This window comes from Mastigoproctus giganteus, chromosome 11 (assembly GCF_048544385.1).
Source record: "Mastigoproctus giganteus isolate SK-2022 chromosome 11, ASM4854438v1, whole genome shotgun sequence".
NCBI classification, from domain to species: Eukaryota; Metazoa; Arthropoda; class Arachnida; order Uropygi; family Thelyphonidae; genus Mastigoproctus; species Mastigoproctus giganteus.
The window spans coordinates 78,086,718-78,101,778 of record NC_143585.1 but is presented as its reverse complement, the minus strand read 5'-3'; the positions used below and the strand labels follow the sequence as shown (position 1 = coordinate 78,101,778).

Here is a 15,061-nt window from a genome sequence, read left to right as displayed (position 1 = left end):
TTGCACCCTTTCTATTTAAGTGTGTCCCATCCCTGTAGAAGCAGTTTCTCCTGTTAGTAAGCATAGCCCATGCTGGAAAAAAATTCTACCCTGTGAGCCATGCACAATCTGTCCAGGGCCAAATTGATTGACAAGGCTCTCATCATATACTCCCTCCTATTGTGTTTGGGCAGAATTGCAGACACTTTCAAATTTAGCCCTAACTCGCAACTTTTTTCCAGCATTTATGTGTATTTGTTTAGTAAATCTGCAGATCTCTTACTCTTAAGGTCATTACTGCCAATGTGTACAACAGTATCACCTTTTGTGTCCTTAAAAGATGATATCTGCCCTACAACGTCATCAACTTTTGCCCCTGGTAGACAATTTTGCACGCTTCCGACTGGGTCCCGTTTTCTCAAACAGTTTCAGAATCAAAACATGGTTTTTCAGAATGGTTGACAGCCTACTGGCAGGGATACCAAATTTTATAAAGCGATTTCTTTTTTTTTTAATGCCCCCATCTACACTATTAAGCACTTTCACTTTTTCCACTACATATAGAGACAGGTGAAATTTAGTGAAAGTATGGATGACTCATTTCTGGAAAACAATAGATGAATTTCCAGGATAAAGGAAACTCACTCTCTCCCAATTCCCTAATAGTTTGCTTACAATAGAAAACAGGTTGACCAGAGCCAATGTCCGTGTTGGAAATATGCCTGAATCTTTGCCAATGGCTGTGGACACATAGATAGCAGTTGACTGGCACAACTTCTCAGTACAGTAAAGGTGGTTGTGTTGGTTTTACTGGTTGTATAGATTCCACTAAATTGTGGAATGCTCATAAATTAATTTTTAATCTTTTTAGCTCTTAATTCATGTTTTCTACAGCATTAGCTCGATTGCCTGAAGGCCAGAGGTGTGAGTGTACTCAGGTCTCTCGAAATCAGTTTGTTATATGGAAATTTTCTTCGTTATATGGAAACTATTTTCAATGTAATGACCAAGAGGAAATCAAAAAATTCACTAAATAGAAAAATTTGCTATATGGAAGTTCATTAAAAAGAGTTCTGACTGTATATGCATACTATATGCTGTTGACTGTGATGAAAAAGTGTTAAAAATCTAATGCTTAATGAAAAGGCTTTAAAAATCTAACTCCTGTTGAAAAATTCTTAATATTAGACAAAGCCCTATTTTTGTCATATTACAGCCGTTATACTCTCAAACTGAATTGGATATGTAGTTGTCTGTCCATATCAACATGCAAAGTGTTCTTTGCAAGCGAAACTGTATATATTGTGTAGGTATATCATTATACTTTAATTTTTCTCTCAATTTATTATTTTGTCTTTAATACTGTTAGAAAATTTGATAATCCTAATGCATTGTGTTCTTATAATATTGCTGTGAACATGTTTAGAAATGTTAGATTGCAAATTTGGAAAAGTAATTGCTTGGAAATTGAATGCTTCTCATTTATCATAAATTATTGTTAATACATTTTATATATTATGTATATTGTTTATATACATAAATTATTTTGTATATTATAGATATATGTAATATGACATGTTATGTGTGTAGCAGTCATTGTATAAATTTTCAGAACAACTAGAAATATGGGATAAAAAGAAAAAAATAATAATGAACAGCACTAACTAAGAAATTATAATTGAATAAAGTAATAAGAATTAATAAGGATATATATGTGTATGCAGAAAACCAGGCTTTCACTTCATTAATTACCTCCTCAGTCTGAAATCCCAAGGCTCTGTAATAGTTTTTCATTTTAGGGAAGAGGAAGAATTCTGAAGGTGAGATGTTGGGAGAATAAGGTGGGTGCTGCAGATTTTTAGTCCCACACCTAATTACAAAGTCCACTGTGAGAGGAGCAGCCTTGTGAGCAGGGGCATTGTTGGCTAGGAGGCCGACACCTTTGGATAACTTCCCACATCTCTTAAACTTGATAACCTTTATTAACATTCCCAGAAAGTTTCTGTATACTTCCCAATGATATGATGCTGTTGCCTTTTAGTGGTAATCTGTAAGAATGATGATACTTTTAGAGTCTCAGAAGACTGGCATGACTTATTGGCACACAATTGAACGTTTTTTTTTTTTTTTTTAGGTTTGTTGAAGATGAATTTTTCCATTGTTTTATAGTTTTAGGGTTTAGAATTTAGTTTTGTCTCTGAGGGGGAGGGGACATCAGCAGTTGATTTCCTTTACATTAGTTGAATATTTTTATTTCGTCCATATGTGTGGTGCATAACTTTGGCTCTGTTTTATCAGTTCTACCCATTGGATAAACATATTTGATTTATTGAATATTTAGGCAGATTTATTTTATCGTCCCCAAAATTTATCATTACAGTTTTGATGAACTCAGATCTGGAAAAAGAGATATAGTCTTATCAGGCATTTTCAAGTTTTTACGCTGCAGCGTTTTCTGTTGTTGGTTGCCGATAATCCACATTAACTTAAACTTCTCTATATTCACTTTAGTGAGTTTTATTTGATGGCCAGTATTGTATTCTTTGGCAATGTCTTGTGTATAATTGTATAATGTATAACATTGTATAATACAAGTTGTGTATGATGTATTTAATTTTCTTGTATTATTATTAAATTCCATTATGATGTGTTGTAAATGCAGAATGTCATTTTACTAACATGTTAATCTGCTGTTAAAAATAAGCACATTATTACTATTAACACAAATTTGCCCAAATATAAATAAATATTATCATAATTACATTATGAGATAAAAAAGCTCAGTGCTAAAGCCAGCAGCATAATTTTTTATGTTATGTATATAGCATAATAAAAAATGAAAAAAAAAACACCATAAATATTACACATTTCTACGTACATTTCAGAACAAAAAGTACAGATGCTTTGGGAATGTTGTCTTTGTAACTTTACTGCTATGGTTACATTGGTTTAAAAAATTAATGCAAAATCATAGTTTAACCCCTTTGCTGCTGGCTCTAGCAATGAGCTTTATTATCTGAATTAAAAAGTTAAGGGATTGAATTAATCTGGATTGGGGTGGAAACTAACATTTTTAGGCTTCTCACTATGGTTGAACTAGTCAGCCATAGTTGGGGGTTACTTGACAAAAAATATCTGGATTTTCTCTTTCTGTGAGGGAAAACCACCTGAGTTCTTAAACTTAGGTGGTTTTACCTCCAAGTGGATTAAAAATCCTGTGATGCATTTGTGCATCAACATGAAGTTAATGTATTAATGTCCACACTAACTACTGTCCATCATTGTTCTCTCAACCACTATCTTTCATTATTCTTCATCAGTGGTTCTAAGAAAGAGGAAGAAGAAACGTGTATTTGAGCTTTAGTTGATAAAAATGTTTGTATTTTCTAGTCATTTCATTAATGTGGCACACATTGCTTAATGCATTCCTATGGCTAACAGAGTGATCACTGTACTTTTCCCACAACAGAGAGAAAATCTGAGTTCATACTGTCAAGACAGGGGGTTCCTCCCCTCCTTCCCCCACATTGTGATCAAGTTAATTAGTCTCATACATGGATTAAATGTTTTTTCCTCCCATAAACTGGGATTTTTTGATACATCTCACCAAGTATGGGATATCTGTGAATGTTTTAGATAAGCTTGGGCTCAATTGCTATGAAGATTGTAACTAAAAATAGAAAGAAATGGTTAGTCATACCAAAGATTAGCATTTAGCATTAGCATTTGTAGAGGCATATGATGCAAGAAAGCAAGCTTATACAGCATCAGACAAAAAAAAAAAAAAAAAACCTTCCCATTTCACTGATCCATTTAAATGTTTGTCTAGTTCTGCCTTGAATTTATTTACACTATCAACTGAAAGCAAAGTGGAGGAGAAATTGTTGAAGTTAAACATAAGAAAATCACCTGGGGTGGATGAAATCTATCCAGTTATATTAAAGGAGGCGGCAAAGCAACTAAGCAAATCCTTAGCCATAATTATGAGAGCATCCTTGGATTCAGGGGAGGTCCCCACGGATTGGAGATGTGCAAATGTATCCCCAATTCACAAAGGGGGATCGAAGGGTGACACGAGTAATTACAGACCAGTTAGTTTAACTTCTGTTCCGGGTAAAATAATGGAGTCACTGGTTAAAGATGCATTGCAGGATCATCTAGACAAGACTGCAGCAATAATTCAGACACAGCATGGGTTTGTTAAGGGAAAGTCTTGTCTGACAAATTTGATAGGATATTATGATGTGGTTACAAAGGAACTGGATGCAAAAAATAATTTTGATATCATATATTTGGATTTCAGGAAAGCTTTTGACACTGTTGCGCATGGAAGACTATTGTACAAATTAGAGCAGAATAGTATTAAGGGTAAGTTGCTACAGTGGATAAAAGGATGGTTAAGTGGGAGAAGACAGAGGGTGGTAATCAATGGGTGCTGCTCTTCGTGGACTAATGTTATTAGTGGAGTCCCACAGGGTTCGGTGTTAGGTCCACTGTTGTTTTGTATATTTATCAGTGATATTGATGAAGGTATATCAGGCTTAATGTCGAAGTTTGCAGATGATACAAAGGTTGCCAGGGTTGTTAATGACAGTAATGGCAGTGTGCTACTGCAACAGGATCTAGATAATTTGGGCAGATGGGCTAAGAAGTGGCAACTGAAATTTAACCTTGACAAATGCAAAGTACTGCATATGGGTAGAAGTAACCCCAGAGAAACGTACCAACTGTGTGGTACTACACTTAAGGTGGTAGAAAATGAAAAAGACCTGCAGTCAGATATGAAGTTTTCTGAGCAATGCAGACAGGCTGCCAGAGCAGGTCATGGGGTTTTGTCAATGATATATAGGAATTTTGCTAGCAGGGAGAAGGAGGTGATTGTCCCTCTGTATAAGTACTCAAGGCCATGCCTTGATTACTGCGTTACAGGTCTGGAGGCCTTATTTTAGGAAGGATGTAGATTTACTTGAGCATGTACAGAGAAGGGCAACAAAATTGGTGAGGGGAATGAAGGGATCCTCTTACCAAGAGAGGCTTAAGTTCTACAAATTGCAGTGGCTGGAGACTAGGCACCTGCGTGGTGATCTGATTGAGGTATATAAGGCCTTGAATTGGTTGAGCACGCTGAATTCTGATGGGATCCTTCCACTTGTTCAGATTACGAACCTAAGGGGGCATAAATTCAAATTAAGAAAAGACAGATGTAGAAAAGATGTGCGGAAATTTGCCTTTAGTCAGCAGGTGGTTAATTGCTGGAACAAACTTCCATCTGTCGTTGTGGAAGTTGATAGGTTGAATAAATTTAAGGAGGAACTGGACAGGCATTTGGAGGGAATGGTGTGATTTTTTTTTTTGGCTGATGCTGCATAAGCTCATACACTTGCTTTCTTGCATCACATGCCACTTCTACTACTACTACTACTACAACAAATGGAAGTTTGTTCCAGCAATTGACTTTTCCATGATCTATTCTACAACTGTCTTTCCTCGGTTTGAATCTATGTGCCCCCTCAGGTTTGTAATCTGAGCATGAGGAAGAATCCCATTAGATGGTAATCTTGTTTTAAAATGAGAAGTATGGGTGGCTAACACTAGTTAAGCACATGATTATGTAGATCAGTGGTCTGAAACTCAAATTGCATGCGGGCCGAATGCACAATCTGAAAGCAGCTGACGGGCCGGAAATTTTTTTTTTTTTAACAAAATGAGAGTGAATATAAGCACCGCATTTACAACAAATACATAATTGAAATGTATTTGCGGGCCGTGTAAAATTGCTTCGGGGGGCCGGATGCAGCCCGCTGGCAGCCAGTTTGAGACCACTGATGTAGATCATATATGGAAGAATAGTGGGGACACCTGATGTAGATGTATTGGTTGAGTGTCACCCTCAGAATGTTTTTGGACTCATCCAGGGAGACATATAAACATTGACTTTGCATAGAAGCTGGTGAGTGCACCTTTTGAATATTATCTGTAGGCAGTTCAATAAGTACTGTGTATTAACTAAGAACTTTGGATTCCTTGAGCTCATGGCCTGTTATGAGTACCCCGTGCACCTTGCCACTCTTCTTAATGTCAATTACTGTATTCTAAACTTTCAGCTTCTATTCCTCCCACACATGTATATTTCTGGCACTTTCTATTCTATACAAAAGCTCTATTAATGTACAAGTAATAGAGCTTTTGTATAGAATATGTATATGTATACACTGAGTTGGCTTTTGAGGGAGAATGGGTCAGCATCAAAATCTTTCCGACTTCAAGTGTGGAATGATTATGGGGGGGGGGGGAACATGTGCCGGTGCCAGTATCATGAAAACAGCCAACATGGTTAAGTGCTTCCATTCTGTGGTGTCACAAGTCTACCGTGACTGGCTCAACAGTGGTTGAAGAACCAGACAAAAAAGGTCAACAAGTGGGACAGCCATATGTGGTCAATGCCCATGGTGAGCATCATGCGTCTTGGCTTATAGCACAATAGTGACGGATCACAGTGGCTTGACTAACCACCCAGTAAAACTTAAGAATGGCAAGATCAGTATCCACATGAATTATGTGCCAGACATTAGCTCGTATAGGCTGTAGCAGTCTGGCAGCTGTTACGGATGCTTATGTTCACTGCAAGACACAAGACAAGAAACTGTGCCTTGTATAGGCATGTCAGCACCAACACTGGGCCATTGAAATGTGGAAATCTGTTGCCTGCCTGATGAATCCCATTTCCAACTCTATCATGCTGATAGACATATCCACTTTTGGAGAAAACAGCATGAGGCCATGGCACCTGAAATCTCTGTTAGTGTTCAGCAGGCTGGAAGCAGTCATGTTATGGTTTGGAGGTTGTTTTTGTGGCATGTCTTGGTCCTCTGATCACCATTAATCAACTGCTCAATGTGAATGCCTACCTTTCTATCATCGCCAACCAACTCTACCCCCTTCATGATGATAGTATATCCAGATAACTCCAGTTTCTATCAACAAGACAATGTGCTATACCACAAGGCCCAGTTGCTAACAAGTTTCAGGAACTTAACAATGAATTCTCTGTTCTCCCATGGCAGCCAAACTTACCTGATCTCAGCCCAATTGATCACATTTGGGACCTACTGGAAATGAACATTCAGTGATATGACCATCTGCCTGCAATGTGTGGACATTACTGAACACATTGTGCAACACATGGGTAGCACTACCACAGGACACCATACAACACCATGTGGAGTCCATGCTGAGACTTGTACTGGCTGTATTATGGGCAAAAGGTGGTCCTATGAGGCATTATGTAGGCATTGCTAATGCAAAGTTCAGCTCAATGTATATATACAGTAGATTAGTATATCAAGTGCATAGGTTAGTTAAATGAACATTTTACTATTATCTTTTAGGCTCCCAAATGGTTTTGACAATGAAAATAATATCCCTAGCCTTTGATCTTGACTCAGGTTCATTACATTTACCATCACCTATACAATGCTTAGGATATTTTTTCTCAGTGGGAACAGTTATTTTTGGTCCATGGGTCAGTTTCTCTGTCTATAATAATATACAGCAAAATAAAGGAAAGGTAGGTGTATTTTTCTAAAAATTTTGATGAATTTTTATAATTATAATTATAATAAATTGTTTATTGTGAATAAGTTCACAATTGACCATGCCTACAGAATCAAAATTCTAAAAAGGCAGCTGTACAATAATAAATCAAGACCAGTGCTCGTAGTGATGTCCACACCTCTTGCCAACACATCAATGATTTGGAGTTCAACTTTCTTGAACTCCACATCATTGATGTGTTGCTCACTCTCAGTTTGTTTTTGTCTGCAATCTGTACTTTTGTGTGCAAACTGTACTACATTTTTCTCATAGCAACCATGAGCAAAATGAACTAGAGCTTCCTGTTGCCAGTGGTATAGAATATGTGTTTTAGAGTTATTATGAATTTAATCAGGGGGAATTTATCAATTCCCCTGATTAAGTTTCATTAGTTGATGAAAACTGAATTTCAAGTTGAATTTCATTAATTGATGGTCAGTACTTCACTAAGAATATTGAAAATAATGTAGTTGTCAGTATTCTAGTTATTTTTATATCTATATTATGTCTCATTTATCCATGTTATATCTGTTTATTGTGCTAACCCCTGACCTAGCTGGCCATGAAAGCAAATTGCTCTTACCTAAATTATGTATAAATGCTCTTTTTCTTTCATTATTGAACTAACTATTATATTTTGAAGGTAACTGTTATATTTCTCCATCAATTTATTTAAACCCAGTAATGCAGGGGCTTACTTCTAAAATTTAAAATTTGAAGATCATGATGTAGTGTTGTTTATCTATGTTTTACCTCCTCTAATTATCAAAAATTATAACAGAAAAGTGATTTAGTCATTGAAAATGGGACTTGCCTTAGAATATTAAAAATTTTAAAATGAAGCATGTCTATTCCATCTTATAATTCCATTTCCTTTATTAAACTAAGTGAAGAGCCCAGCCAATTACCAGTTATGTCCATTATTATCATAACTGACAGTTGGAATCAACACCATCAGCTTTATCATTCTTCAATGAACAAGTTTTGGTTTTCGAGGCTGGAGACATTTTTTCAGTGATAATAGCTAAGGCCACCACTTGGAAGTCTAAAATTCTGATGGAGCTATAGTTTTGGTTTTTTTTTCCAAAGTCAGATGTGCTGAATTTTAATAAAGTCCAGTCATCCAACAATAAACAGATCCTCTGCTTGCCCCTTCATGCTCAGAGCTCAACAGCTCTGGTTGCCAGTGGCAACTAAGAAATATGGTATGGAGACCAGTATTTTACAAATAAATTTAGCAGTTGTGATGTTGAACTGCAAGTTTTTTTTTTTGTTTGTTTGTTTTAGGGTCATTGTTGTCTGTATTGTGTAAAAATTGGCAGGACTTTCAACAAACGTATAATGCAGGAAACTCTTAGATTAAACAATTTATAGTGATTATCCATTTGGATTTAATCAAGAGAAAAAAAAATATATATATTTGAAGATTGTTCTTCATTCACAAAAGCATGATATTGTTTATTCTTGCAGACTTTTGTTCACATGGATGCAGGCCCAGCATTTAGGGGTGCACAAGTGAGGCTCTTGTCACAGGTGCCGCATGAAATAGGCATTGCTAGGTACGCTACTGCATATATATACAAGGGGCTATCCTCGTATATATATGCAGTTTGTATCCTGACCTAGATAAAACATCAGTAGGAAGATGCCGTTGTTAAATATAAGTTGTCTACATATTCAATAACTAACATGAAAACAATAAAAAAATATATATATATATATTTGAAGATTGTTCTTCATTCACAAAAGCATGATATTGTTTATTCTTGCAGACTTTTGTTCACATGGATGCAGGCCCAGCATTTAGGGGTGCACAAGTGAGGCTCTTGTCACAGGTGCCGCATGAAATAGGCATTGCTAGGTACGCTACTGCATATATATACAAGGGGCTATCCTCGTATATATATATGCAGTTTGTATCCTGACCTAGATAAAACATCAGTAGGAAGATGCCGTTGTTAAATATAAGTTGTCTACATATTCAATAACTAACATGTGAAATTTCATTCCTGTAGGTGATTGCACACCAGAGGTGGAGCCTGGAATCTGAGGAAGGATGCTATGGTTGACAAAGTGGAGTATCGAGCAGTGATCAAGTTCCTACATTTGCAGGGCAAGTATAGGAAAGAGCTCAGGAAATTGACGAAGAAATAAAAGCTGTGTATGGGCAGAATTGTCCATCCTATGTAAAAAGGTGGAAATGGGAGTTCCAGTGCTTTTGTACAAGTGTCTTTGACAAGCCAAGAGAAGAAAGGCCATCAACGTCCACAGACAGTGAGATGGTTGCAAAGTTTGAGCAGCTGGTGCTGAGTTGACAGACATGTGACAATTCATTTCATTGAATTAGTTATAGGCCTACACACAGCATTTTACATGACCATCTGCACATGTCTAAGGTCTCTACATGACCCAACTGGTTCCGAGATTGCTGATGTCTTTGCAAAAGCCGTTGCCACCACCAACTTTGTTGCCCAGTGTGGCTTTGAACTACTGCAGCACCCACCCTATTCTCCTGACCTAGCATGGTCAGACTTCTTCCTGTTTCGAAAAATGAAGAAACCATTGCATGGACTTCACTTTGATTAATCTCAGAAAGTCATTAATGAAGTGGAATCGGCAAAAAGTGTGGACTTCTGTGATCAAGGCATTAAACAACTGATCCACAGATGAGAGAATTGTGTTTTTTGTAATAGAAAAAGCCTCAGCATCTCTACCAGCTGGCAAAGAAGCTCAGGCTTTTGCTGTTACTAACTGCCTCACACAATATTTTTCATTTAACTACTAGAATATTAGACATTTATTATTCTTGATTTTTCTCTCCAACAATCTCTCAAAGTAAAGCACACAATTAATGTTAGTTGTCATCTAGATACCTTGGATCACAACTTAATGATGTTTTCTTTTTCAGTGGCACCTCTGTTTCATTATCAAAAGGTGCTAAGACTGTTCAAAGCAAAAATAAAGCATATTACAGTTGGCTTCTTTTAAAATATCCCACTTCATTTTCTGCTTATACTAAAGCTGATGACAGTTGTACACAGTTTCAAGAGCCGACCGGGCTAGCCGAGTGGGTAAAGTACCTACCCGGCAACCCAAAGGTCGCGGGTTCGATCCCCGCCTCGGGCTTGGATCAAAGTACTGCAAAAACCTTGGGAGGTGCAATATGGCCACAGAAGCCGATGCGCCAACAACTACCAAATCAATCAAAAAACACAGTTTCAAGTTATCAATGCATCCAAGCTAAAATTTGAAAAATCCAAGAACTGGAAACTTGCCCTTTGTTCAAATGATATTCACTCCTTTTGGTCTCTTACCAAAGCGATTGACTACAACTTTTATTGATCAGTACCTTCACCATCTGTTAAATTTTGATGGTTTTATTGCATCTACATATAAAGATGAAGCTATCGTGCGAAAGCATCAATAATACATAGCCAAATCTGAATTAACAGATGTTAGCAAAATGGCATCGTTTTAAGTTATATCTCATATTGTGAATACCTTCACAATGAGTTGCCATGATATTGCACTACTTCGAATAAGTAACGCTTCACCTGAGGAGAAGACTAATGTTACTTATTCTTAGATGGATACCACCACCCAGACGGCACCGTTTCAGGGCTATTTGGCCCCTCTTTGTGGGTGGGTAGGTACCCGAGTGATGCAATGATGGCAAAACAGTTATGAAGTATAACTCCACAATATGAGAGATGCCTGATGGTGTATGATGTGTTTAGACTATAAAGCTAGACTAGACACATCAAAGCTTTATAGTCTAAACACATCATACACCATCAGGCATCTCTCATATTGTGGAGTTATACTTCATAACTATTTTGCCATCGTTGCATCACTCGAGTACCTACCCATCCATCGAAGAAGGTTTTTTTTTTTTGATTTTGATTTGGTAGTTGTTGGCGCATCGGCTTCTGTGGCCATATTGCACCTCCCAAGGTTTTTGCAGTACTTTGATCCAAGCCCGAGGCGGGAATCGAACCCGCGACCTTTGGGTTGCCGGGCAGGTACTTTACCCACTCGGCTAGCCCGGTCGGCTCGAAGAAGGGCCAAATAGTCCTGAAACAGTACCGTCTGGGTGGTGGTGGTGGTATCCATCTGAGAATAAGTAACATTAGTCTTCTCCTCAGGTGAAGCGTTACTAATTTGAAGTAGTGCAATATCATGGCAACTCGTTGTGAAGGTATTCACAATATGAGATATAACTTAAAATGATGCCATTTTGCTAACATTCTGTTAATTCAGATTTGGCTATGTATTATTGATGCTTTCGCTCTAGACTTTTCCATAGCTTGAGGCTTCAGCCCTAAATGCTTTACAGATGAAGCTATCTTATTATTAACTTCTCATTTTTTCTCTAACACTTTTGTTAATGATCTTGGTTTTCTGGCAGAAAGTGTTTAGAAATATTCTAAAAAATCTCACTGTCAAGAATTTGCTACATCCTGATGATATTTCTTCAGTGACTTAAAACTTGTGTTCCAGAGTTAACTCCTGTTTGGTGTACCTTTTTATACTCCTATTTCACTTTTTCTTTAACTATACTTGAAAACTTGCTCTTTCTTTGAATGCCAGATGAATGAAAGAGACTTCAGTCTTTGCTTTGTTAGTAAGCCTGTATTTCTTAATTTCTTTGTTATAAGTCCTAGGAGGGATGTCTGAATGTCAGACTGAGACAGACTGGCCTGTGTTAATTGTAATTCATAGTTATTCTAAATTTATTGAAAATTTTCTTAATTTTTATAAAAGTTATCAGAAGATTTTTATAATTTTTTTTATATTAAACATTTTTTGTTACTCTCCACAAGAAGTGGGTTTTGTAGTGGAACTTGCTGTCATCCACCCAATTCCAGTGAAGGGCAACAAACCTCTGCCTTCCAGTTATCGTACTATTGAATTTTTTAAACCTAACATAACCTAACCTTTTCTAAAGTGATAGAGAAATCTGTCAACTGACAGTTTTTACAGTATCTTGAAATCTTCCATCTGATTGGTAATTGTAATATGGTTTCTATCAGTGCTGACCACTAGGTCTTGGTTTCTTGATATCTTGGTTCATATTATTTCTCTCTGAACCTCCATGAAAAGTTGGGTAAAACTAAACAGTTGCACTTTGTGTTTCCGAGGCTTTCAACTGTCAACAAACCCTGCCGTATACAAAGAGCTACAACTTCTTGAATATCTACCACCAGATCCTTAATCCTTTTTGTGTATGCATGCATATATACATTTAGTGTCAGTGTGTTTTAAGAAGCACCCTCATATATATGCATCTTAAAAGTCATTTCAAATAAGGTATCCATTTATGTATGAATTGTATAAAAATATTTGAGTAAGTGTTGCTATATCTTATCCAGTTTTGAGTAACTGTAGACAGTTTTTAATATATGGCAGTCAGAATATCACTGAAAATTATAAGAGGATATTACTGCATCAAAAAAATAACAATGAGCATTTTTTCTTGATTGTTTTTTGCTTTTTTTCAGAAAGTTATAGATTTCTTGAACAACTATATAATCTTTTTAGTGAGTTAAATAACTATCTTGCTTGTACTAGACCCAGCTTGTAATTTTGAAATTCAGATATATATAAAATATAAAAATATATATATATATTATTTTATTTTTTTTTTTAATTAACAGAGTATCCAGTGGGTTCGCAGAATTATCCAAAGTTTTCTGTTGGCATTTTTCTTTTTAACAGTATCTACATGTTGGTCATCGTGGTTATTCCAGAATGATTCATGGAGGTATGAGTATGTTAAATGATCAGTGCTTATGTACAGTCATATTTTTAGTTTAGTTTTATATTTCAATATAGGTTATATGACAGGAGTGATCAGTCAGCTCTTGGTTCACAAGTCAAACTGACACTTTGACATTGGAAATTTGGTTCTGGAAGAAATATGGACTGGAAAAGTTCACACCTCAAAATAATAGCTTGCATTGACAGGAATTTAAAAATAGGAATACTTTGTATTTAGCAAATAATAGAAATCTAATGATTTTAATACCCAGAGACAACTTTTAAATATTAGCATCGAGGTATATAGGCAAATGTACTTTGCATCATTAGCAAACTGATTAAAAGCACACAGCCTTTACATCCATTTACAGTTAGCTTTGAGAATTACCCATAATTTTTTTTTTCATCCTTCTTTCTTTTATTGTATATTAGCTTATACTTATCAAAAGTTTGCTGTCAAAAAATTTTTATAAGCTAACGTCTTTACCTTAGAAGCTAGTTCTGGAGTTTTTGTTTGAGTAGATTTTGTATCCCTAAGTGCTATGCGGTGTTTAAGCAGCTGTTTTATATACTCATATATTTGAGATCATATACTTGAACACAGAAACACCAAGTCAAACACCAAGTTTAGTTCCCCCCTGACCTTCCCTAGCTGCGTGGAGGCATGCCTGGTTCTACTATTGATGATTCTTTACTGAGGTCCCATGGTTTCTGGGGTCCCAAGTAGTACGTGAAAAGAGTTGGTGATAGTGGGAGAAGTTTGAGTGCAGGGAAATAAGACGATAGTAAGTCAGGAATGGGAGAAGGCATTCCCTTGAAAATTAAGTGATGAGAGTAGTAACAGATTACAGATTGTAGTGATGGACAGTGGGTCAATTCTACCCCAGAAAGGGGTCAGCAAGTCCACCTAGTGGTGGTTCCCCGGGAAAGTTGATATCCTACCCTTAAGCATTACAAGGTGCTCTCTGTTAGGGAACCTACCAGGCTGAGGCCTCTTTCCTACTCAGCATTACTGAGTCAGATTATATAATCCCATCCCATTATGGTTAGCTGTCATGATCTGGAGTGTCTTCTGAGTTCAGCGGTCATTGTCAGTGGGTTCCCCTTGTCGGGAATTCTGCTATGATATGGGTGGAACCCGCAGGCTGGTCATATCCAGCAGGATCCTAGTTCAGGTGAGCCATCAGATGTCGTTGCCATTTGAAAACACTTTCTGCAAATTCTTTGAATGCTGCAAAGTTTTCCTTTGTATGAGTAGAGGTGTCTGTTCCGGTGCATTTGCCTCCATGAGAGTTTGAAGAGGCATTCGCAGGTCTTGGTAAATTGGCAGATGAAGGTTATGTGGTGGGCTGTCTCCGGCATTCCACAGGTGCAGGCAGGGGTTTGTGCCAGGCCCAACGCATGAAGTTTCACATCAAGGCTTCTGTGTCCAGTTAGTAGAAAAGTCGTGTGTAAACTTGGTATGAACCATTTGTTGAGCTGTTTAAGGTGCTCCTGCACTGTTGGCATGTAATTATGGGTGGTTCTCCCAAGTGGGTTGGCAGCCCAGGAATTCTGCTAGATGGAGATCAGTTCACGTTTAATTATTTTCTTCTCTTCTTGGATGGTGTTGTTCAGGTCCAATACTATGTTGTTGCTGCGTCATGGGAGGTTCCATCTCTTGTGGTATATAAGATAATGGCATGCCACCTCGAGATGAAGAGGTAACTTGCCAGATAGGACCTGCAGT

General features: G+C 37.1%; 1 protein-coding gene across 1 annotated transcript in view; it reads left to right on the top strand.

Annotated features, from left to right (window-relative positions):
• Nucleotides 1-15,061, top strand: part of por (Protein-serine O-palmitoleoyltransferase por) — a 136,266-nt gene that overhangs the window by 22,015 nt on the left and 99,190 nt on the right. Inside the window, exons 4-5 of the mRNA XM_090384482.1 lie at nucleotides 7,368-7,546; nucleotides 13,230-13,336. Of these exons, the coding sequence (XP_090240608.1) occupies nucleotides 7,368-7,546; nucleotides 13,230-13,336 (286 nt within the window). The remainder of the gene's footprint in view (nucleotides 1-7,367; nucleotides 7,547-13,229; nucleotides 13,337-15,061) is intronic.